Source organism: Sinocyclocheilus grahami, unplaced genomic scaffold (assembly GCF_001515645.1).
Source record: "Sinocyclocheilus grahami isolate Dianchi unplaced genomic scaffold, SAMN03320097.WGS_v1.1 scaffold215.1, whole genome shotgun sequence".
NCBI lineage: Eukaryota > Metazoa > Chordata > Actinopteri > Cypriniformes > Cyprinidae > Sinocyclocheilus > Sinocyclocheilus grahami.
In genome coordinates, this window is record NW_015505394.1 from 811,144 (window position 1) to 837,693 (window position 26,550).

At 38.1% G+C, this 26,550-nt stretch overlaps 1 protein-coding gene across 6 annotated transcripts in view; it reads right to left on the reverse strand.

The window, feature by feature from the left end:
- Positions 1–2,337: 2,337 nt before the first annotated feature.
- Positions 2,338–26,550, reverse strand: part of LOC107596129 (kelch-like protein 13) — a 42,470-nt gene continuing 18,257 nt past the window's right edge. For 3 of the 6 annotated variants that reach the window (XM_016286781.1, XM_016286780.1, XM_016286778.1), the window contains exons 2-8: positions 20,311–20,382; positions 16,477–16,621; positions 14,767–14,899; positions 11,450–11,646; positions 10,563–11,358; positions 7,811–7,924; positions 2,338–3,637 (exon numbers count right to left, since the gene is read on the reverse strand). In XM_016286781.1, the coding sequence (XP_016142267.1) occupies positions 3,144–3,637; positions 7,811–7,924; positions 10,563–11,358; positions 11,450–11,646; positions 14,767–14,899; positions 16,477–16,621; positions 20,311–20,382 (1,951 nt within the window). In that variant the 3' untranslated portion in view covers positions 2,338–3,143. The remainder of the gene's footprint in view (positions 3,638–7,810; positions 7,925–10,562; positions 11,359–11,449; positions 11,647–14,766; positions 14,900–16,476; positions 16,622–20,310; positions 20,383–26,550) is intronic. The other 3 variants (XM_016286784.1, XM_016286783.1, XM_016286782.1) reach the window with 1 other exon arrangement.

Sequence of the window (26,550 nt, forward strand, 5' to 3'; positions counted from 1 at the left end):
CCTTGGAATGCATCCTCTGAAGGCAGTATATTTCACCTTTCAGACGCAGCCCATATCACTTCTTGCACACTAACATCACGCTTCATAACATTGACGTAGCATTTCACAACGCTCTCATTAACCCACACATGACTGTTGGCCGATGGTTTATAGTTAAAAATACTAGTATTGCAAACTTTTTCGTAGTACACACCTATCATTTCACCTCGCAAGACATTGATTCATCAACTGGGGTTGTATGGATTTTCGTCACTTTTTTAAACATTTAGATTTGGAGGTCATATTTACTTACTTTATATGGACTCACAGAGATGGATTATTTTTCTTAAAAATCTTTCAGTGTGTTTTTCCCAAAGAAAATAAGTCATATACATGACGGCATGAAGGTGAGTAAATAATGAGAGAATTTTTATTTTTGGGTGGAGAACCCCTTTAAATGGGGGTGGGGAACAAAAACCATATGATTACTAATCCTGCTTTCATGGAGGACAGCTGGGATTATGGGTGCGAGGCGTCCCCTGTAGAGCTACATTTAGCAGAGAATTGCAGTGCTTTAAAACCTGCCCTTATTCTAATAGTAACAGCATTACTGTCCAGTGTCCACACACACTCTTGATGCTCTCAACTGTGTTTGCCCTTGACCCTGCATTTAGTACTGTTTTCCCATGAGGTTTAATGCAATTTAGAACAACTGATGCAGCCCAGGGCCACAACACCAATGAGGCCAGAAGGTCCCCATGCACGTCAGGCACACATACACTCACTGCACTAGCTGGCAATCAAATTGATAAACTAATGCCTGTGACACACACAGACACAACTAATCAGAGGAGTCAATTATGTTTGACTAACTAGAGCACAATGGTCTGTTGCTTTACAGAGATATTAACCAATGTAAAGTCTGTACTTGATTGTGCCCCACAGGGCTTAGAGCAAGTTTGGGCCGAGCCCTGTGCCTCATTTAAGTTGTAATTGATTAGTGACCATATGTTTTGTCGGGAGGCCACACACACTCACACAGATGGTAGTTCACCTGGGCACCACCAGCACAACAGGCTGAGCCGAACACCTGCCTGAGACAGAGAGAAGCAAGCACAACAATGTCATAAATGGTAGATTTTATTGGACAATACTTCCCCAGTGTAGATTTTAGGAAAAGCAGCTTAAAAGCAATATGTGGAATTACTTATAACGCTATTGCTGTTGACCAACAGGTGGCACTATCATCAAATTGAATACTAATGTAATCAATGACATTGCATATAGCAATAAGCTTGTAAGAATTATTTTCTCTGTCAACTCAGAAGTTAGCAAATTCAATAGATTTTTTGTTGTTGTTGTGATTTTTGATTATTGCAGAATATAAGCTCGGTGACCACTTAAAGTTTGTTTTTTTCTTTTTTGGTCTCATCAAGACAAGTCTTCAGTGAACTTAAATCTTATATATTTTGAACTGTAAATACAATCGGCAAAAGTAAAACAAAACAAAAAACCCTAAAGTTAGGTCATAAAATATTACACTTCTGTCAACTCTGGAGTTCTGCTATTTGGAAAGTTAAAACAGTTAAAACAGCAAAAGCGTGCATATAAACACAACAATGCTGTAAAAGCAATCTAGTTAGTTCCTGTTCAACATAATGACTTTTAATGTTCCGGACAACCTCTGTAGTCCTATTTAGTCAGTTGTTATCAACCGCCAAAACAAAAACTCTCAAGCGAGGCAATACACATAAATTTTAATATTGTAGAATAAAACGTGAAAATATCTTGAGCTTGTGCTCAGGTCCCTAAACAGATGAAACTGTGATTTCCCGATGAAATGAACCACAGACCATTCAAACACCAGAAAATAACAAACTGCTTTTAAAAGCAACACTTTTGCTTTATTCTGTCTTATGGTCACATACTATCTTGCATGTCCACACTTATTTTTGCATACTCTGATGATGTGGACTGCATCAAACTCTTCAGAAAGCCTTGGTGTCTCTGTCCATTCAAGTCCATATTAAACCGACTCTTAACATAGCTGTTGAAGTGGATTCTTGATTATAAAATGGATTGTTCTGATCATAGATGCTGATTGGTCAACAACGGCTGTGTTCAAACATACAATTGTGTAGTGAACCTTGAATAAAAGCAATATGGCACTTAAGCCCATTCTGTATTTTAAAAACAGGCATGGCTAAAGGTGTTGCAGGCACTCCACTGCACACTGTGTATTCACAATATATGATGTTGATGGCCAGTGCATAGAAAAAGCTTTGAAGAAAGCTGAGAACTAAATGAAAATCAAACCAACACTTATTTTGTTTTCCTCAAAATCTTGTTTATTAAATTTAGAAAACACAATTCTGTTAATGGTTCATAACAACAGCAGGAGTAGAGAAATGAAATATCAGTTAGGCAGGGAGGGATGGGGGCAGGCCAACCCCTGAGTTTAAAACTGTTTCCTCATCCTGTGGTCAAAGGTCAACTGACCCCCTGAGAGTGACAAGAGAATGAGGGTAAAAAACTGGGCAAAGGGTGAGAGTGGACAGAAACGGGAAAAATGAGCGGGCATAATGGAGAGAGAGCGAGAGAGAGAAAATAGTGAGGGGGTAGGCGACCTCAGAATAGGTAGGATCAGGGAACAAAGTCTTCATAGCAAAACTCTGGAGACTCAGGTAGAAAAGTTGAATTGCAAAGTCATTTGTTGTTCAAGTTAAGGTTATTCCTGCCAAAAGAGACACAACAACCCCCCCAAATGCAATGTTAACATGTAGTTACACCCAACCCTGTGAGTGCTTCCATTTTTCTTTCTCATCAAGAGGGGACGGAAGGATTTTTTCAGCATTTGCTCTCAGGAGGAGAGAAGCGAAGGGATGGGATGAGGAAGAGAAGTGGAATCGTTTTGAGGGAAGGGATGGGGTTTCACCACAGACACCATTGAAACGTATATCAGTGGGGAGTGCAAACATTGTCTTTTTCCTGTGGGGACAGAGAGAGATAGAGGGAGAAAGAGAAAGAGAGAGAGAGAGAGAGAGAGAGAGAGAGAACAAGAGAGACTGGGGTGATGGAGTTGCATCTACTCATCCATCTGCATGTCTGTCAACCAATCAGTCTGTTTTATTCCTTTGTCTCTCTCACTCTCCCTCCATCCATTCTCAAGGAGCAGACAGAGGAGACTCGCGGTTTGGTGAGCCAGAGAGTGAGAGGTCCTCGGGCGGAAATACGGTCAGAGTGCAGGCTCTGATGCCACCGAGGGACTCGGGCAAGTCGAACACTTTGTGCCATTCGTCCTTCTCGGGGTCATATTTCTGAACAATCTCCACCATGCAGCGATTGTTCCACGAGTAGCCGCCCACCACGTAGATCTTGTTCTCAAACACAGCCACGCCCACGTCGCTCTGCCCACGAAGCATGGCGGCGATCGGCGTCCACAGGTCCAGGGCGGGACTGTAGTACTCGCAGCTCAGCACGTCGTCATAGTCGCTTGTGCCCCGGAAATGGTTTCCTCCAATGACGTAGAGGCGGTCTCCAACCGTGCACATGCAGTGCAGGCCACGGACCGTGGTCATGGGAGCCTTCTGAGACCACTTATCAGCATCCGGGTCGAAGCACATGAGCTCCTTCTGAAAGGTGTCGTGGGTTATTCCACCTGCACAACAAAGCGCAGAGAGAATTCACATCACTTTCTCTGCTGAAACGGACACCTTGTGTGTGCACGCTCCTGGAAGCATTAGATATACACAACAAGAAATGAATCATGCATAATTGTGTGCACGGAAACTCTCTCAAGGTCTGCTGAGGAAAGAGTTAAGTTTGAATAATGCATCTTTGAAAACACACACACACACACACACACACACACACACACACAAACAGGTCCGCACACTCACCGAAATGAACTAGAGAGGGAAGCGGAGGAAAAAAAAGACAAGATGAAAAAGAAAACAGGACATGTCTACAGGGAGGGCTGAAAATAAAGAGAACTATCCCATCAGGCACCTGGGCATCAGCCAACCAGACCCTCCCTTCTCTTCCTCTCTCCATCCTTCCTATTTTTGCCCTCTAACTCTTTATCCATCCATTCATTCTTTCCTTTACTAAGAGATGAGAATGATTCACATACACACACACACACATTCTGTCACTCTCCTCCTCCAGTGCATCTGTATGAATCAAAACACAAATAAAGCAGAAAGAGAAGTTTGAAGTGAAAAGGTGAGGAAACAGGCACAGGAGAGAGGAAGAGGTGAGATTAGGGTAAGGAGAAGGGCAGATGATGACAGAGAACAAAGCATGAGGCAGCACATAACATGAGACTGTTTCATGCATGCACACTAAAGCTCTTGTGAGTGCAGAGCTTAATACTCCATTGCTTCATGACCCATATAACTGAGAGAGAGAGAGAGAGAGAGAGAGAGAGAGAGAGAGAGAGAGGCATGCAGAAGTAAGGACACAGACACCAGAGGAAAAACAAAAGGATCAGCAATTATAAAAATACTCTAGAGAAAAAGCATGGGTGGAGGAGAGGAAGGAGGAAAGAAGTGTGAGAATCAATGTAAATGTGTATATGTACATCACTAGAAAATACTTTTGCTTGAGGCAGAACAGATTGAGACAGTGACTTGGAGGAGGGTTTTATATTTTGTGTGCGCTTTCGAAGAGACAGCTATTAACTCTCCAGAAATGTCACATTGATCAAAATCAGTTTTTTTCCCCCTCATTTTTCATTAGCTCCATTCAGAAAGCATTCAACCTTTATGAGTGAAACAGAATATTCAGCATGGAAAAAAGATAAATTGGAACTTGAACTTTGTCTTTGGGATTTGACTGGATTCCAAATAAGATATAATACTGTTAACATTTATTTTCCCTATCCACATGGCCTTGTACGTCCATAGAAAACACTGTTCTAGAGGCAGAGAAATAAACAGCATTTTAAAAATGGCAAAAAAATGTAAATAAAAGTATAACACTGAAAAAAATAAATACTACATAATACTAAAAAAAAAAAAGTAGACACTGCCTCATGGACAGCACTCACATTTCATGTTGAGGAGTTCAGAATGTTATTTAGAGGTTGCTGGAGGGTTGAATGAGAGTCATCTGTCTCATGCTTATGTAAGAGGGAAAGCTAACTTATGGAGAGGTAAATGTGTGTGTGGGAGAAGACGACAGAAAGCCTTGAGCAGCATTATCACAGCTCTCTTTGTGTGTGTGTGTGTGTGTGTGTGTGTGTGTGTGTGTGTGTGTGAGAGAGATCACACTCCTCCTACATACCTCAATGTTCATTATCACACATAAACACACTTCTCTGATTCATGTCATCACTACATCTCCTCCTCTCGCCACCCTATCCAACCAACCATCTCTCTCTCTGTTTATCATTCTCAGTGAAAGTAGGACTCATCTCCATAAAGCAGGATTTGACCTGCAATCCTGTAAAGCGAGCATGCGATGGGAACAATCCTGCACAGGGCAGGTTAACATCCTGTGAGAGAGTGTCTCTGTGTGTTCCTCTGTTTAGCGAAGTTCATTTCTTGCCATCTGAAAGTGTTTTTGTGCGATAGAGGGAACACACACACACACTGATCTATGGAGGATCAGTTTGTGTGTGTGGTGAGAACATCTCATTCTCACCTTCCAGATATTCCTCTTCCTGTCAGCGACACCTTACCAGATACCTGGGGTCTCATTTATAAAACTCTCCGTAGATTTCATCCTAAAAGTGTATGTATGCACAAAAGCTAGATTTTGCGTACGCACAAAAATTTTCAGGTACGCCAGAACCTGCGCAAAAATCCCTTTATGAATCCCAGTCAGGGGAAGATTGTGCGTACGTGCATCTCCACCCCGACTCCTCCCCGAAATCACCATATATGGAGCTTACAACGCCTAGTTTTACTATGCATAACCTCATCTGCATATCATTCCCATGCATATTCCCATCCACGTGACACCATGTTTAACACCATTAAAGGTACAAGACATTTAGGAAATATGAGATACGCACTATAAATGCCATTTGTGCCATACACTATCCTTATTGCTAAAAATCATCCAGTATCCTTGTTATGTTTTAGCATAAATATATCAAAATCCATAAAAACAAAACGGTTTAAAATAGTTCTCAGATAAATATTTTAGAATAGAGTTGATCGCATTCTTTTCCACTGGCCGAATCGTATTTCAGTTGTTTTAAACCATTCAAATCAAATTAAATTTATGCAGTTTTGCTGATAAGGTGAACATCTTTTAGCTATTTTTAGCCTATATTTATTGCAGTGTAAATAGAATTGTCTGACTCGGCACATCACTGACAAAGTAGTCTATTTTAAAAAGAAAACATGCAAATTACCATTTTCTTCAAGTTGTATCCTTCAAATACAGTGGTATTTTTCCATAATGTTGTGGAGATGCCTTCACACGGCATCAACACCTCCATGCAGCTGCGGTTGTACAGTAAGCTATTATCATTGGAGTCATTCAAACCGGACAATAGACCGTTCGACCACTGAATCCAGCAGTGTCCACCATAATATCGAAGTAAGTGCGCATCATTGATCTCACTAAAATATTTTCTCATAACATGAGAAGTTTAGTTTAAATATGAATTATTGTGCACCTATAGCACTCCTCGCTGTCATTAAAACAGCATGCCACAGGAAAAGTGATCAAGCGCATCCACTAAATATGTCTAAATTCATATCATTTTTGTTCAACTTCTGCGTAATGACTTTACGTAATTTCAGTGCTTATCTCCATTAATGAGAGTGGAATATTTAATGTAAATGTGTATACAGAAATGAAAACAGATTTTAAAATCGTTGTTTACTTCATTACTTTTTTCACTCCAGGAAAAAGAATGCGTACGCATGGTCTAGAATGTCCGTACTGTGCGTACATATTTATGGCAAGTTTGTTTTTATAAATCCTGATATGTGCGTGGAAAATTGCATACGCAATTTCTATGCCCATTTTGTGCATGCGCAACGTTTATAAATGAGACCCCTGATCTGTGAAAATGTGTTTGAGAATGAGGACGAGTATGTGACTAAATTGTACTTTTTTTCTCGAATTTGTGCACATATTAAAGGTGAAGTGCGTGGTTTTAAGGTTTGGTGGGTTTTTGTTAAAGGTGAGCCAAAATCATCACAATTAAAAGAACCAAAGACTTAAACTACTTCAGTCTGTGTGCATTGAATTTATTTAATACACAAGTTTCACAATTTGAGTTGAATTATTGAAATAAATGAACTTTTCCACGACATTCTAATTTATTGAGATGTACCTGTATATACTACCGGTCAAAAGTTTGGGTTCAGTAAGATTTATTTTTATTGTTGAAATAAATGAATACTTTTAGTCAGGAAGAATACATTAAATTAATCAAAAATGACAGTAAAAACAGTTATAATGTTAAAAAAATGTTTTTTTTATAATGTTAAAAAATCGCTGAAAGAATTTATCACATCTTCCACAAAAATATTAAGCAGCATAAATGTCTTGAATATTGATCAAATGTTTGTTGAGCAGCAAATCGGCATAGTTGAATGATTTCTGAAGGATCATGTGACACTGAAGACTGGAGGAATGACTGCTGAAAAGTCAGCTTTGTCAAGACAATAATAAATGACATTTTATATTAAATTAACGTAGAAAACAGTTGTTTTAAATTGTAATAATGTACTGTATTACTGTAATACTGTATTTTTGATCAAACAGATGCAGCCTTGGTGAACATGAGACTTTATAAAAACAAATGTATAAAACAAATGTCTTACTGTCCTTATAACTAACTAATATACAGATATGTGACATGTACCTGAAATATACATGTATCCTCCGTAAACGGTGCCTGCGTGTCCATAATGCGGCTCGCTCATTTTGGCCACATACGTCCATTCGTTTGTCCTGGGGTTATAACACTCCACAGTTGCTGGAGAAAGACAAGAGATGGTGAGAATTAGAGATGAAAACTTGAATGCCAATAAAGATGACTAGACTAACAGCTGAGTTAGAATGGATCCAGGAAGAGGTCTAAAAGGTAACAGAAAATTAGTTCTTGTACATTAGTCATGCTCTCACAAACAGAGAGAACAGGGATGCTTTAGTGCTCAATTATACACAACCAAACTAGTGTACTTTCACAGCACACCGAACAGATGCAAGTTTAGATTCTGATGACCATTAATATCGGTTCATAGTCATTCGGCCACAGAGATGATGAACCAATCACAGAACAAGCACTTCATGCGGAGTCGGTCTTCTGGCTAAAAGATAGAAGGGTAATAAACTGTGACTACATAAAATATAGCTTCTCCATGTTTATTAAACCAACTGTATGTAAAATCTTAAACAACAGCAGGTAGAAAATGAGCGGTCTGAAAGCGGTCAGGTTTATGACTCTCACACTGATATCATATTATATAATTATCACAGCATAATTATGGGTATTTAAAGTAAAGATGGGAGCCCATTTGTTCATCATACTTCACAACAGCATAAGCTCATTGTGTACATAAAGTTTCTACCTATTTGTTCAAGGTTTTTCTAAAACTGATGTGGTTGGCTTTTCAATCGAATCGCCAAAAAGCAAAATTGTTGGTCTAAAATAGTTCATTACAGTAATATACAGCACACTATTTAATACAGACAGCCTGTTTTCCAATAATGATCGTCAACAGGAGAGTCTGTTCTGACGGACACTAAAATACAACTCTCAGAGCTTTCAAAGGCAAAATCAGTAAACTATGATCATAAATATCACCTGCACAACATTCATTCACTCAGTCTTCACAACCCCATGCATCCACATTCATCAGGATCTGTCAGTCTACATTTATAATAACGGATCACCTCTTTTTTTTTTTTTTTTTTTTTTTAAAACACTGCAGAATCATTCTGCATCTATGTAATAAAATTTATTTATTTTTTTTTTAATTTTGAGAGCCTGTCTCTTTTGGATATTTTTTTGATATGAGGCCCCACCACCAGTTATCTGGGTAATGTAGCTTTTAAAATAGATCCCTTGTCATTCGTAATTAACTGCAGTTCCTGCAAATCTTGTACGGAGAGTGACAAATCAAACACACTGGGCAGTAATATTAGACAGCGGGCAAAGTCCTCAAACAGTACGGGGTAAAAAGATTAAATTCAACTCAAAGCAATAAATGACGGTGGTCGCTATAGAAACAAGAGGCTTGAGCGTCATCGAATGTTACCCCAGTTTTTTTTGTCTCACTGTGGAAGTGAGCGCATCAGAGTCCATTATCAAACCTCTGTAGTGTGACATCTGTGTGGTTGTGTATTTGTCTCTTTCCTGTCAGTTTTGAGGTGCTGTATGTATCTGATCTGTGTGTTTGTGTATAGTAATGAGGAGCATTGCTGTGGATGATGGGAAGGCCCTTTTTGGTTGTGGGGGCATTGATGTGTTTGCACTCTGTTCTGCTATGTGGAGCTGCCCCTGCATTTTAATTACCCACGTTCCACTGGGGCATTCACCCTGTGAGAACTATCATCTCTGGTTAAGCTCCACCTTTGCCTGACGCAGACATACAACCATAGCTGCTGGAATAAAGACTATAAAGCAAACAGTGCTAAAACAGAGTATACTAAAATCCTGTATACTATTAATATTTTTGCTGAAAGCTTTTTGTGGCAATGGCAATTCGTTTTTGAGTTTCACGGTTCTTCACTTCGTTGTTTCCGGGGCACCCAAACTTCTGTAGCCTGGAATGATCTAATTTAAGTTGGGATTTCATTTTTATATATGTTCCAAATGATCAAACAACAATATCCTTAAAAATTTTTTTTTAAATATATGAATACTACAGTAAACCACATATGCCCAACGATATGTAGTAAAGTTATTTTCATGACGAAGGCTCAATATGAAAATTGACCGTCAGCAACTTATGGAAAATCACCCCGTATATTTTTTAAATGCATCTTTCTGATCTTATTGTGAACAATTCATCCATGCATAGATTTATTTCTTTAATTTAAGTAATAATGTTTCATCTAAATGTCATAGCTCAAACTTCCGGTGAAATGACAGCCTTCTCCGATCTGATCCACTGCAAGCTCGCATTTAGATCTGCGTTAATCCAATGAACAACTGATGGATAGAACCAAGACTGCGCTCTACATTTACGAAATGATCTGCTGCTACTTCAGTTACATTTTTACACTTCAATTAAATTTTGGTAGTGTCAAGCTCATAGCATTCAATAACTCGCATCACAAAACACAATGGTGTCTGCACAAACCATGTATATCCTCACTGCATATAAACCAATATTTAATGTAGTCTGGGTTGTAATTTTTGATTTTGTGTAATTTTGTCCATGGTTCTGAAGGTGGAGGTGATGTCAAGTAAATCTGTCTATAATTAGGACCAACCAAAAATATCAAGATCTTATTAGCATTTAAATTTTTTTTTTGCATCCACACATAATTAGCACTGCAAGACACCTATTAATGTTATATTTACAAAACATGCCAACAACTGAAGCACAGCGTGTCCCTTGGAAATCTGTCCCCTGCTGTGACACTTAAATCCCTTGCTGACTCACCCAGCTCTCCTGCAGCGTTTCTCCCACCCACAGCGTATAGATGTCCTTTGAGAGCGCTCAGATGAAAAAAGGTCCTCTTCTCATTCAGACACGCCACCTGAAACCACTTGTTATACCTCGGGTCGTATCGAAACACGGTATCCACAGCTGTTTTACCTTTCGTGTCATAGTTACTCTGTCCCCCGACCACATACAAAAAGTTCCCGATCACTGCGATCCCATGCTGGTAGCGTGGGGCATCCATGGGTGCCAGTGCCTTCCATTCATGTGCTTTTTCATCAAAAAGTCGCAACTCTTTACTTACAACAAGCTGTTGCCGTAGCACGCCCCCTAGGGTCACTAAATGGGTATTGTCTGAACGGATCACAGTTCGTTCCGACTGCATCACCGGCTGCATGTATGGCATCATCTGGTAGTTGCTGGCTTCTAATAAAAGATTAACACAGGTATTGTCCGTACGCATGAAGTCGACAGTCTGTACGTGGTTTATGAGTTCTGTCGGACTCATTAGGGGGAATCGGATATTGCGCATTAGCTTGGCGGCATATTCCATTCGGCCTTCTTCGTAGCGTAACCAGCGGCACGCAGATTTGAACAGGTCCAGTTCGCTGCAGTGTTTTAGACTGTTGGAGGAGAGCACAAACGCTAGACGTTCGAATGGAAGTTTGACAAACTCGCCGGTGCCAAGTAGCGAGGGGAAATTCTTCAGGATAAAGTTGTTGACGTATTTGTCCACCTCTGTGAGGTTGTAAGTGTTGGCGATGCGCCCCACCTCCACGCAGTTGTCCAGCGACACCTAAGAGGAGGTAGGAACTGTGTTTTAACATTACAAAATACATTGCAGATTAAAAGTGTTCACATTTAAAATAGTTTGAACAGTGTCCTACCCCAGAAATGAGAAAGACTTTGCAGAAGTCAAGGACAGGCAGGATCTGGAGAAAGCTAGCAGCCTCTAGGGTGTCCTGTAGGTTCTCCATGTTGAGAGAGAGTTTGGCGGTGTAAATGAAGTCTATAATCTTCTTTAGCCCTATTCGATTCACACCATGCAGCTTTATACACATCAAATCCTGCTCTTTCATTCCACCTGAGGAAACAAAAAAGAGAAAGAGAGGACGAGATGACGGGGGGAGGAGATGAAAGCAAGAGAAAATCAGTGCAAAGAAATATTCGAGCAAAACAGATATAAAAAAGAGGAAAAGCAGATGAAGAGAATGAGGAAGAAAACAATGGGGGAGGGATTGCCACAAAACGTTGCAAATGAGCGGATCAAAGACAGAGAGGGGAGGGTGACCGAAACAATAAGGAGAATGAGAGAAAGAGGAAAAGAGAGAGAGAGAAGATAAGTGAGTCTCACTGCAAGCTGTCACCAATTCTCTTTACCATGATAATGAGCCACTTATTCAAGAGCCACGTTTGAAATAAATCAAACCACTTTCATTAATTCAGATGTGATTCCTCAACTATACAAAGATGGAGAAAGAGAGAAGGATAGATGGAGAAAGAGAGAAGGATAGAGAGAGAAAAAGACAAGTAGAACACAAGGGGAGAATAAAAGAAGGTGACAGACAGCAATTATGGAAGTCTTGCCGTGCTGAAATGCTCAAGGCACACATGTGTGAGCAGGACTTTGATGGGCTTACAAATACTACTGACCTATAAACAGATGCAGCACATTTCTCAGCTAGGCCTATATACACATTCCATATACAACTGAACACGATTAGTGTGTCTTGTGCACGACCTGACAATCACAGCTAATCAGAAGATAAAGTATAGATATAGAAGTCTGTGTAAAGCAATATTAAATACTGTATGTGTTCTGAGTTTGTCACATCACAGAAAAATGTGTTATTAACCCAGCCAAATTTGAATGATAAAATAACTGCCAAGTAAATAAAATAAGTTATCAAAATCTTGAAAAAAGAAGCAGTATTGTCTGCACACTAAAATGTGTCCGCTGTCTGCGCTGAAATCACGCCCACTCGCGGGAAAGCTGCCACTATTCACCAGTAACAGCAGATTATCAGTGAATCCCAGTTGTCTCTGATGAAAGTTTGTAAAACTATCTGGTGTTAAAATATTCACAACAGAGGCGGGTGTTGGTGGTGATCCTCAGCTCTCCATTAAGGTGGCTCTTCACAAAATCTCTTCTTGATATCATAATTTTTAGGAAATTTAAACAAGGAGACCAAGCTGTTTTGTACATTTTCGCAACCAGGTAATATACATTAACGTGATGAAGGCATAGATAGCAAACTGTAGTAACTAATGGTAATTACAGTAACTCGCGATTGAGCGGACAAACCACTGATGCTAATAAGCTCTCGTTATTAATAGTGTTAGGGGAGGGGCCATGCTCAGTGGCTCCAGTGCGTCACCGAGACCCACCCAAAAAATCCTGAACACAAAAATGGTGAAAAACTGTGTAATGGTCTAACTCCATAATTCAGCACTACATAGTTCACAGTCTTTGTAATGTGCTTTCAGCAATACATTTCTAGCATTTATAATGTGTTTAGAAACAATTCTCTGAATTGCCTTTACACAGACTTCAATGATTATTGCAACATTATTCAAAGCTAAATTTTTAATCAATTAGATTTGATGGGTGTGGCTACCTGCCGCGATGTTGTAGAAAGAAATCATGCAATCAACAAAATGTCCTGACGCCTGTCATGACTAAGATTAACTAACTTAACTAACTTAAGATTTACATGGAAGAGCCTGAGTGATTAATACTGTTATCATGGAGAAAAAAAATTCATACACTACCATTCAAAGAATTGGGGTCAGCGGCATTATGCAAATATTTCCACATAGTGATGTAGATATATGGGGGCGTGTTAGAACGAGCCGTTTTAGGGGGGCGTGGCAGAGTCTTAACTTTGATAAAGAATATCTCTTTGGTTTTGAGACTTTAGTCTTTGCAACTTCAGGGATCTTATCTATGCACAATCAGCTTGTAACACTCCAAAGAGAAAAGAAAACTTGAAATCGCATCATATGACCCCTTTAATGTTTTTGAAAGATTCTTATGCTCGCTCACTAAGGTTGCATTTATTTAATCAAATATTCAGTAAAAACTATTATTGTAAAATATTACAATTTTAAAAATTCCATTTTAACATTTAATATTAACATTTTTAATTCATTCTTGTGATTGCAAAGCTGAATTTTCAGCAGTCTTTACTTTGGTTTTCAGGGTCATATGATCATTCAGAAATCATTCTGAGATTTATTACTCAAGAACATTTATTATTATCAATGTATATAACTTCATTGGCCAATGGAGCAAACCAACCCGTGACGTCACACGCTGAGGTATTGCAAGATGGCGGCACCCTTGCTCCAACAGCTATAACAAAACATCCTTTTTTCCTTAAAATGGTTACATTAATCGTGTTTGTTATATATTTTTTAATTAAAGTGGAAATCACTTTACTAAATAATGTACACTTGACTTAATTCTGAATTTTTTTGGACTGATTCAGAATCGTGATGCATCAATAAACTGATTTCCCCCCCAGCTCTAGTTAGGGAATGGTGTTAGCCTGCAGAAAGAGGATTCCCTGGACACACTGCTTCTTTAGAATTGGTTTAGTGCTCTCTCATAATAGTTTTACGTTAAAAACTAATCCAGGGTTTGGTTGTATGCAGTATTAAATGGCATAATTATTTAGGGAATAACTGAACTCAATTCAAATAATGAAATTAAGATCTTTCCATCTAAATGATTATCTCTGAACAAGCTTTTCCAAATAACCCCGAGCAAACCCCTTGCTTTCTTATCTTTTTTTACCTCTCTTCTTTCTTCCCAAGAAACGGAGTATGCTTCTGAGAGAGAGGGCGAGTGAGGGAGGGGGTGAATGGAGAGAGAATCAGGAATATTCTGAGCTCTGAGGGGAAGTCTCTGGTGTGACTAAATGAGACTGACAAGTAACTGATATTTACATGATTAATAGACAAAAAAAAAAAAAAAAAGAGCAAAAGAAGATTTAAAGGGACAGTATTAAGCAAAAACCAAAACAATCCAGTATAGCACATCAACAACTTAACTGGAGTCTCTTCTCTCTTTCTCTTCTGTCAAACTTTGACCTTTCAGTCCCAAAACACTCTTCTTCCTTCTTTTATCCCTTCCTCACGTGGAAACTTGCTTTCACCTCACCTAATCCTTTGTTATCCCATGTCTTATTCCCTCGCTCACCTGTAAACATGGCTTTAAAGTAGTCGCTGGAGGAGGCCATCATGGCTCGGTGAACAGGAAATGCCTCATCCCCATCTCCCGCCACCAATGTGACATCACACAGCAGGCCCTCTATCCTCAACTGGTCAAAACCCTGAGAGACAGAGAGAAGAACATAAAACACAGAGGAAGTAAGAGAACTGACAGGCATTTCTGTAATGGACTTAATGAATTCACTGAGGAGGAGGAAAGTGATTGAACGAAATGGTCTTGAGGAAAAAAAACAACAACAAAAACAATCTAATCTGTTGTTATCACCCAAGAAAACAGAGTGTGAATGTTAAGGAGCTGTATCATTACTATGCGTCCCATGAGCGTCATTTCTGAATAAAAGATTGTGGGGTTAATTAATGAACAGGAGGTCAGATGCATGAGGGGACAGCAGCAGAGATGGACTCCCATGGCAGAGACGAGCCATAATTAACAGGACAGAGCCATGGTCCACTCACACACACTTTCTCTCTCTCTCTCTTTCAAAGCCGCTGTGCCAGGCTCAATCCAGCAGCATGTGCAAAAGCAAATGCCAAGCATGTGATAGGTCATGAAATAAGGCACAATCCAATCAGTGCTACACTTACTGAAATTACACACAAGCTTTTTAAGCACCAAACACTGTACTACACCCTCAGGGCTGGATGACAAACATGGAAAAGCCAACTGGCTGTCTTTACCTGCCTCATAACATCAGCGTCTGACACAAAATCTAAAACTAAAAGCTTGTGATGTGCCTCATTCATGCCCCCTTTGGATAAAAGCGTCTGCTAAATGTAAAATGTAAAAGGTGACAACACTATGCTTTTGCTGCATCTAATTTGACAGTAAAAGCATTTTGTGTTGAGGCATCCCCATTTATAAACACTGTGTGAAGGTATTTGTGGGCAAATATTTTTTTTTCAAATATTGTTCATCTATGGTATTTCGATTCAATAAACTGATTCAATCTTAATAAATGGTAATTTGAAGTTCATATAAACACAATTAACCTCCTCTCACAGCAGCAGCTGATTTCAGCCTGAATGCCGGTCAGGTGATGGATGACAGCTGTCAATGACATTGTGATAGGAATCAATAGAGTGACCTCGTCACGTCAATGTAAACTGTCAGTGCTGATGATACCTAGAAATCACGCAATACATTAATTTGTCTGTGTGCCTGCATATAGATAGATAGATAGATAGATGGATGTAAATATGTGTGTGTGTGTGTGCGCGCGCATTAATCAATGTATTAATGTGAAGAGGACATCATGCAACAGTGGCTAAATAAATATGAACCCATGCACACAAACAGAGGGAATCAGGTGACCTTCACTTATTGATCTGTCTGCAATGACTCACTGGCAAATTCCAGTCAAATTCTCACCTTGTTCCCACACAAGCACATGCTGGCACTTGTCAGGTGACCCACAGATAGGTGCTAATGAATGTTCTCATGGACCTCAGGCAGGACTGAGCCCACCGCCGATGATGATGATCATAATATTATTATCTTTATGTGTGAATTAAAGCCTGACTGCCAGTAACAGCAGAGATGACCTTCACAGTCTCTTCTGAACACACACACACACACACAAACTTTCACGTGTGACATGATGCCGGAATGGCAGATGGTGACACCCCACACACCCACCCTGACATTTAGTAAGAGACGTATGTAATCACACACACTCACCTGTAAAACCACAGAGCTGTGTGTGTTGCTGGTAAAGAAGCGTGTGTTTCCTGTTTTTGAGGCCTGCAAGTGGGAAGAGAGCCCCATTTCACTGCATCCCAGTGACACCTTCATCATCTGAGCATCATCATCTTCCACCAGTGATCTGCCCATCAGAGAAAGAGAGAGAAGAAAGGTTAAAATGCGGTTATAACCTGTTAAGTGTGAGAGTGGTACAGAGAAGCACTGTGTGAAAAGATCAAACATGTTTTGACTGTAAACGCAATATTGATTCATTAGGTGTGAAACAGATGTGGTGCCTCCTAAATCTTCAACACGAGTACAGCACAGAAACCCTCCTCAAATGATAAACACGTCGCACAGACACAAACACAACTGAACGTTCACAACACAAAGCACATGTAAAATGGCAGTTTAACACAAAGTTACACAACAAACACGAGGTCAAAGATCTCAGAAATTATAGGCTTTTTACTTTAAAGAACCTAAAACTAACATTCATGAGAAATTTGTTTTGCCAATTTACTAATAAGACAAGGATTTTTTTTCCTGTAGGGCCATGTTAACCTTACTTTTTAGGGCACATGTATAAAGAAAAGTATCATGAAACCCAAATAAACTGGTCCATGTTCTTTCAGATGTTGCGGTCAGCTTGCTTGGCCTTTTCCAAGTTTAATGGTGAAAGAGCAAACAGTCAGAACATTTTAAGATCAACCATTGATCCAAATAACAGTGGAACAAAACCAGACAGACATTTATCTCTTTTGATTTCTTCCTTCTCTTTCTGATATAACTGACGTATATTTTTAATATATTTGTGACAAACAGCACATGACAGTGTCAATGGTAGCATCACATAAGAGATGCTAATTTAAATCGCTCAGAAAAGTGGCAATGGTCACACAAATGACACATTGTAATTTTGTTCCTCACATTTGCATCATGAGAGAAACGTTTCACATGCATTTTACAGCACTGAACTATAGTGCTCGAAAACTATACAATAAAACATACAGGACCATTTAAAAGTTTGGGGTCAGTATGATTTTTTTTTAATTAATACATTTATTCTTCAAGGATTCATTAAATTAATCACAAGTGACAGTGAAGACATTTTTTGATGTTACAAAAGATTTCTAATGCTGTTCTTCTGAAACTTCTATTTAAAGAGTCCTGAAAAAATATCATGGTTTCCACAAAAATATTAAGCAGCAATAAAAAAAATATTAAACTGTTTTGAACATTGCTAAGAAGAAATGTTTCAGAATATTACCAAATCAGCATATTAGAAAGCGTCACAGAAGACTGAATTAATGGCTGCTGAAAATTCTGCTTAGCCATCACAGGAATACATTACAATTTAAAATGAATTAAAATAGAAACCAGTTATTTCACAATATTACAGTTTTTACTGTATTTGCAACCTTGGTATTTTTGAAACAAAACAAAAAATGTACTGACCCCAACCCCTTGAATGGTACACATACACAAATTGACTTGATAACACACAAATACATAAATGCAACCAACTAGTTTCAGGCATCTTAAATCAATACACAACTGTCTGGACAATCCAACTTCTGGTGAGTCACTACTGTGCCAAACTCAGCATGAAGAGAAACTCTAAACTGAAAAGCAAAAGTCAAGAGATGGACAAGAATATTTCCGAATCAGTGAATATCCACTGGAGTACGGTTAAAACGATTGTAAGAAAGAGACCACCTAGTAGAGACCAATGACAACTCTGAAAGAGCTACAAGCTTCAGTGGTTTTCCTGGTTCTTCAGCAGAGAGTAGCAAAAAGAAAGCCACTGGTCAAAAATGTCATATGACATCTCTGCTACAGTTTGCCAGGTTGTGAGAGACACTGAGGACAGCTGGAAGAAGGTTCTGTCTGATGAGGCTAAAATAGATTTTTGGCTCTCATACCAAACGGCATGTCTGGCACAAGCCATAAAACGGAGTCAGAAAAACACCGACCCCACTTTGATTGCAGCATCATACTTATGAGATGATTCTCTGCAAACTTAGAAGGCTTGAGAGGGTCAAATTAATACAGCAAAATACAGCGTAATCATGAAGGAAAACCTGACAGAGCCTACAAGATACCTGTGATGGAGGATTTATTCTTCAGTAAAACGGCAACCTCAAAAAAAACAAAACAGGAATGGCTTAAACACAGCAAATGTCAATGTTCTTGAGTGGTGGGGAAATGAAGAAAAAACAACGTTCAATGTGGGGGGGTGGGGGGTTCAGTGAGCAGTCCTACTTTTGTTCTTGCAATTTCATTTAAACCTTCCAATGCTACAGTTCCTAATAAAGTTCCCGGCCAACTGGCTCTGTTTTATTTACTTACTAAAGCTAATTTGTTTTCGAAATTGGTGCTTGGCGAGTGTTAATTCTGGACCCTGTAAGCATATAAAATGATGAATAATTAAAAAGGCTTCATAATAAGCACTTACGGTTACTCTGGGGCTAAGCAAAGATGGCTCCTAAAGCTTGTGTATTTTCAGACTACTGAAGAATTGTGTGCAGGACAACAGCAGATGTACTATGAATGGTTTGATTAATTCTGTCTATGTGCTCAAGCTTTTAGTATGGAAACAAAAAATGTTATGAATGAGGCCTAGGGACAGGACTTCAATGATTTTAACAAGCTTCATGGTTTTAACAATGAGATCTAACCAGGATATCCAACCAGGACGTATCGTCCTTTCATCTGGATGTACACTGCCTTGGATGAATGGAATGTGGGACAGGGGTTTTGGGATCAATCATGCTGTAGCACAAACTCTGGAGGTATGGGTGAACAAAACTAAATAAAAACAGAGCAGTATTGTGATACTAATGCCACGATACAGAACCAATACACTGGTAGCACTTATTTTCCATTTCAAGGCATTGATCTTTTTTTAATAACTTACATTTTTAATAACAATTTTTAAATATTTTTATATATCATGTTTAACTGGAATTCCTGAGGGAAAACTACAATACCCATGATTCTGTGAAGAAATCTCCACCAAACAGAGAATTCAAAACCAAAAACCTTTTAGCGCCCAACCCCTAAGATCTCAAACTACTTAAAATATTTGCACGCGCACACACGCAGATATTTTTCAATAAATGTCAAGTAAATTGTTTCTACATACATAATCAACAGATTTATATTTCTCCATCATTTATAATTAAATTATGTAATTCACAATTCTTCATGGGATTGTAGTTCTGTCCAGATCTCAAACTACTTAAAATATTTGCACGCGCACACACGCAGATATTTTTCAATAAATTCAAGTAAATTGTTTCTACATACATAATCAACAGATTTATATTTCTCCATCATTTATAATTCAATTATGTAATTCACAATTCTTCATGGGATTGTAGTTCTGTCTACCCGATTTTCAAATACTTTTTTGCTTCAAATAAAAGTTTTTAATGCTGTGATTCAATATGCGGCCGTTTGGTTTGGTTCATGGCTTATCTTTAACAAAGACTTTTTTTAAATACCTATGGGAAAAATTAATGGGAATAATACACAGTCCAGCACCAAAACCGCTGAAAAAGTAGACAGGCACTTTTTAATTCTTTTGCAACAGGAACGATAATATGTACTGTATCATGAACCAAGTATTAACATAATTGTAAGGAATAACAAAGATGATTCCCAATTCAACTGAGCTCTAGACTAGAGGATGGGTCAAGCAGGTCAGGAAGGTCACTACTAAACAACGAGAAGGTCAAATGAAAGGAGGTTTAAAAAAAAAAAGAAGCCAAAAATGGCAGGCACAGTCACATGACACAAAGCACAGGCAGCTGATTGGTGCATTACCCTGTCAGGTGATAGGTTGGCGATGCAGCAAGCAGAGAGTGGGTGGTCCACACCACAAACGAGTGCTGGGGGCTGCCAAAAACAACGAGAGATATAGCGTCACTAAATACACGCACATTCCCATAAAACATGCAAACACATGCAGCACGAAGTGTACGCCGCACAGACACACAAATGACAAGTGTCAATCAACAAACTCAAGAACAGGACTGACAAGAGGGTGAGAAATCATGAGGGTATACATTCAATTAAGTAGTTTAGATTGAACCGAGCCTCTAAATTACTGATACATTTTATGATGATGATTGTAGTGTAGCAAATCGCCTTGATGAAGACAACTTGACATGAAATGGCAAAGAGTGAAAGAGATACAGACAGAGAGAGAGAACAAGAACAAGGGCAAGCAAAAGCGCATTAGCTTAACAGCATTCTTTAATAATTCTGTATTATGGAGAACAGGAAGAACAGAGCTGAATGAGACAGGAGAACAGCTGGCCTATCACACACACACACGGACCTCAACATATTCTGCTTTGATTAACCAACATCCTTTTCAACTCTCCTGGACGAGATCCCTGCCTGTTAATTAGGATTTAAGCGCACGCACACACAGTTATGCTCTCTTTTTCTCCTGAATCAGATCATATCTCTGCAAATCAGTTCAGTCACCCTGGGCATTCATTCCTCAGAGAGGAGAATTAGAAACCCACCTGAGGTCTGTCTGATAATGACACATCAAACATTAGCAAATGGGTAAAAAGAGTGAGCGTGAGAGAGAGATCTAATGAGTTTGATATTGTAAAATGTGTTTTTGCAGCTAAATATATACTGGCATTCTGTTGTGCCCTTTCTAGACTGTTCTTCCTAAAAAGACATTATAGGAAGACTTTAAATCTAGGACAAAAGGCTTGAGGGAAAAAACATATAGCTGCTGTTAGAGGAACTGCAGATTCAAGACTTTGAGTTTTGATGTTCAAACTGGTGCAATGTGAGATCAACGTGTCGATTTCTTGATTAAAGGAAAGGGTTACAGGAATTTTCCAGGAACAGCTTAAGCTCTTTCGACAGTATAGCCATGTCATGTTGTCAATTACCTCAGGATATCACGTCAACTCTCCCCTTAGGTTATAAGAACAGGAAATGCAGTAATGCACTTACAATAGAGGCCTAGCAGGCAAATGAGTTTCAAGGCCAAAATGCAAAGCTCAGATATTTGTCGAGGCACTTACACAACTGTTCAAATTTTGGGGCCGGTAAGACTTAATTTTTTTTCATAAGACTTTTATGCTCAGCAAGGCTGCATTTATTTGCTCAAATACAGAAAGAATAGAGCTGATGTGCAATATTTAGTGCTGTCAAATGATTAATCACATCCAAAATAAAAGTTTTTGTTTACATACTATATGCGTGTATACTGTGTATATTACGTATATATAAATACAAACGCATGCATGTATATATTTAAGAAAAATGTGTTATGCTTAGGCCTACATATTAAATATATTTTTATATAATATAAAATATAAGAACATAAATATATAAATGTATATACATGCAAATATTTTCAAAATATATTGAAAGTGTGTGTATTTATATATACATAATAAATATACACAGTACACATACATATATTATGTAAACAAATCTTTTATTTCGGATGCGATTAATCGCGATTAATCGTTTGACAGCACTAGTAATATTATTACAATTTAAAATGCAATTTATTCCTGTGACTGCAAAGCTGAATTTCTAAAAATCATTACTCCAGCCTTCAGTCTTCATGATCCTTCAGAAATCATTATAATATGCTGATTTGGTGCTCAGTTAAAAACAGTTGTGCTGCTTAATATTTTGCAACCATGATGATTTTTTTTTTAGCATTCTTTGATGAATAGAAAGTTAAAAAGAACAGCATTTATTTGAACAGAATTTTTTGTAACAATGTAAAAGTATTTCCTGTCACTTTTGATCAATGCAAGGTGTCCTTTCTGAAGTTGAATTTGAAGTCGAATTGCCCCTTTGTGGTGGGACTACTATTATAAGTGAGTGAATGTCTGATTACACATTACTGACGTCATTTTGTCGATGAATAGTATGACTAATTTGCCACTCATTATTTTATCATGTAGTGCAGGAGTGTGTGTGTGGCTTCACACTACTGGAGTGTGTAATTTGTGGGCAGAAATGTGGAGTTATTTATTAATTTTTTTGTTTGTTTGTTTTAATGCATATTGAAATTCCAGAAAAATCCTCCCGATTCATGCCAGGATGTGCGTGACTCACATGGCAACTCAGATTTGCTCAGTGACACAAACAGATTTTATAGATTGGAGTGTTGATTGAAAGGGTGATGATACAGAGACAGCGGACTCTGATGAAGAGCTCAAATACTGACAGATTAGCACAAAACAACAAGATCAAACAAGACGGTTTCTGTTCAAAATTGGGGAGGAAAAAATTATCCAAATTATGCACATGAAAAGGAATGTGCAACAGCAAAATACATACATTTTAAAAAGTAAAGTACTTCCAATAACCATGCTTTATTTTTGTAGTCAAATTCATAAATTGCTCTCCATTGGAATCAGTATCAAACATGGTGAATGTCAAAATTAACGAGAAAAAATAGTCCCCAAATAAGGGCTATCCGTATTACAGAATAATGTGAAAATGTGACGCAATTTAATTTCATAGATACTAAACTGAATTGAGAAATGTGTGTAAATAAATTGAAGTACACTGATGACTTTTGCCATACAATGAATGTTCTTATATTGTTAGAAAAATTAAATAAAAGGTCAATTAAAAAGCCCCTTCTGATCAATTTAATGCATCCTTACTGAAAGTATTAATTTCTTCATAAAGCCCTTTGTATTGTTTTTAACAAATATATCTGATGTATTTTCCTAATATTCTATTCTAGGCCTAACAATGCATATTATATCATAAAAGATGCAGTGATGATTTCATTAATTATATAGACAATTTTTCTGAGTTGAGAAATCTATGTAAATAAGTTGAAGCATTCATTAGAAAAAATTTTGCCTTAACTAAAATGTATCTTAATAAATAAAAATCAGCTGAATATTACACTTTTATAAAACATTTCTGACACTTGTGAACAACTGTGATGACAGAACGGTAAGGTTGATTTCAGTTCAGTGTAAACAGAGCTGAAGTCACAGTCACTAAATAGTACCATACAGCACAAATGTCATGCAATAAACAAAAACAACCTAACAATGTATCCAAGCGGGAAAAAACTGAGATCCCTGCAACTCAACATTTTTCACTTAATTTCCCCAAACTATAAACAAGCATCTCACAGCTGCCATTTTACATTGTGCATAAAGGCCCCTTACGGACGTGTGTGTGCTGAAGCGTGCCCAGTGCATTTGTTTGTGCCTGTGTTTCCACTCCCATAATGTTGTACAGACCTTTCTGTAGTCAAATAATGGGTTGTGTTGTTGCCATTAGTTATTGAGAGAAACAAGTTAGCATGAAATCTTTGATTCAAACACATGGTTATATGATGTAATTACAGTCAAACTTCAAAGTATCCACTCTGTACTTGACCAAGGGCTGCTCACCATTTCTTCATCAATGTGATTCACATTTAAACAGAACCTAAATCTGTGTCTATAACACTTCAATCATTTTTAAATGAAACAATATGGTTATTAATTGCAAAACGAGTAAGCATTTGCAGCATGGCTTTGGTAAACATGAGGCCCGACCTAACAGATCACATGTGGTGCTGTTTTTATATGTCATCACGTGACCACTCAGGGACGTCCAGCTGCTGCAATTAGGAATTGTTCCGACCTTAAACTGGGTTCAAAGGGGCTATGCTTTATTTATATCACACATGCAGGGAGATGAGCACAAGCCATCTGCTGCAGAAGTTCTGCATCTGTTTTACGATCAGAATCAGAAATCATCTATTCAGTTTTTGTGAATTTATGTGAAGGAGTGACTGACTCAAGGTTATAAATAATGGATTTATAAATACTATAACCTTACGAAATAAAAAGACTGAGAAGATATATATCAGCATTACTGCGTTTACACACAACATTTGAAAACACTACTCAAACGCAACGCTAATTGAACTTCAAAAAAGCTCCTGGATCTGAGTTGATCACACAGTAAACTAAAGCTAAAAAGCAGCAAGTATTGAGAAGACCATGCTTACTTTTTCCATTTCATTTCTTTTTTGCACTGCATTGCTTCCATTTCCATTCCGCCACTTCACCTTCACACATTTACTTCTTACCAAACATCCTCAACCTTCACAACACATATTCCCCTTTCCTTCTCCGGTCTCATGCTCTTGAACTTTCATTCTCTCCTCATCTCCCTTTTCTATACCATTTCTTCCTCTCTCCTTCCAACCCTCTTCTCCAACCTCCTCCCTATCTGAGGTGATCCTGAGGTGAAAATTGGATTCCTGCATTTCCTCTCGGATGCATAAAGATTGAGCAGAAGTGACTAAATAAAGATGGATACAAAAAGAGGGATGGCAGGTCAGAAAGAGAAAGTGTGACAAATCAGCTGCCTCCTGTCTTCCGCCAGGTTAATGTCAGAGGAAGTGCAAACTCGTTACATGATGAATATGGTTTTGATAATGTAACGTATGGTTTGCGTGTCACATTGGTTCCAGTTTTATTTGGATTATGCTCCGAGGCAGCAGTGAAGGTGTGGGAGTACAACTAACGTAAGAAATCAAAAGGAAAGAAACTTCATGTCTCCTGACTGGCAAGAGCATTAGTGACTTATACCAAACGAAACACTACTGCAGAACGGAATTATTCAATATAATCCCATTAATACAAATCACACGCTCACATGCAGCGCCCAAAATTAACTCTTACCAAGTGCCAAATGAAAGTGAAAATTGGCTTTGGGATTGGGAGTTGCTCAACATTTGGCTGGTAGGTTTAATAAGAACTGCACGGCCCGAAATGAACTTTAACTCACCGGCAAATAGCAGGGAAATAGTGTGCCATAAACATTACCTAAAAGTTCTGAAACGGTATGTTGCATTATTTTTTTTTCTTCCCATGATTGGAGCCAGTATTATTTGTTTTTTGTTTTTAAGAAGTCTCTTATGCTCACCAAGGCTGCATTAATTATTTTACAATGCAAGTTATTCCTGTGATGCAAAGCATCATTCCTCCAGTCTTCAGTGTCACATGATCCTTCAGAAATTATTCTAATATCCTGATTTGGTGCTCAAGAAACATTTCTTATTATTACCAATGTTAAAAACAGTTGTGTTTTTTTTTCTCCAGGAGAAAAATTTGATGAATAGAAAGTTTGATGAATATAAATAGAATTCTATTGATGAATAAAAAACAGCATGCATTTGAAACATATATCCATACAGATCCTTTGTAACAAATGTCTTTACGGTCACTTTTGATCAATTTAATGCATCCTTGCTGAACAGAAGTATTAATTAAAATATTACTGACCCCAAACTTTTGAATTGAGGTGTATATAATGCCATGGTTATAATGGCTACTTCTTAAAATAATACCTAATAGAGTTTCATGTTCAGTACAAATATTCATGACCAGTACATTTTCTCAAATCACCCCCCGTTGGCAGGTGTGGCAAAAAGTTAATTTTGGACCCTGCTCACATGTCATTCTGTGTGGCACAGTGGAAGCTGGTGAGGTCACATGATCAAAACAGCTACCCACAGTCTGTTTGTAATAAATATACTCTGGAACTGTAATCCGTACCACTATATTAATACTCAAACAGACCTCAACACCTGTCAGAAATCAAACGTTCACTTATAGGTAAGGGACATTTGTTTTGAAGTAAAACAAATGCACACATTTTGGAAAAAAAGATATAGAACTATACCCAAGTGTTAGGTATGTCCTTAAATTATTTAATTACAACATGAAACTGACAAACAAAATAATAAAAACACTGACACTTTATGATGCCCTTTAACATTCAAACAAAGCGTGGAAACACATTTTAACAGCTGTAAAAATAAATATTTTATATAAAACATGCAACTTGCAAGCAATATCCTATGAAAATCGTATTTACTGGAATAATATTAAATATTAATTCATTAGATTGTACAGCAACAACACTCAGCATGCAGGATGCCATCCCTACTTTAATTTCAGCGTGGAAGAAGCTGATCTTCAATGTCATTTTTTAAAATTCTATCATGAAACAGCTTTTATCTTGAAAAGAAAAGAAAAAAAAAAC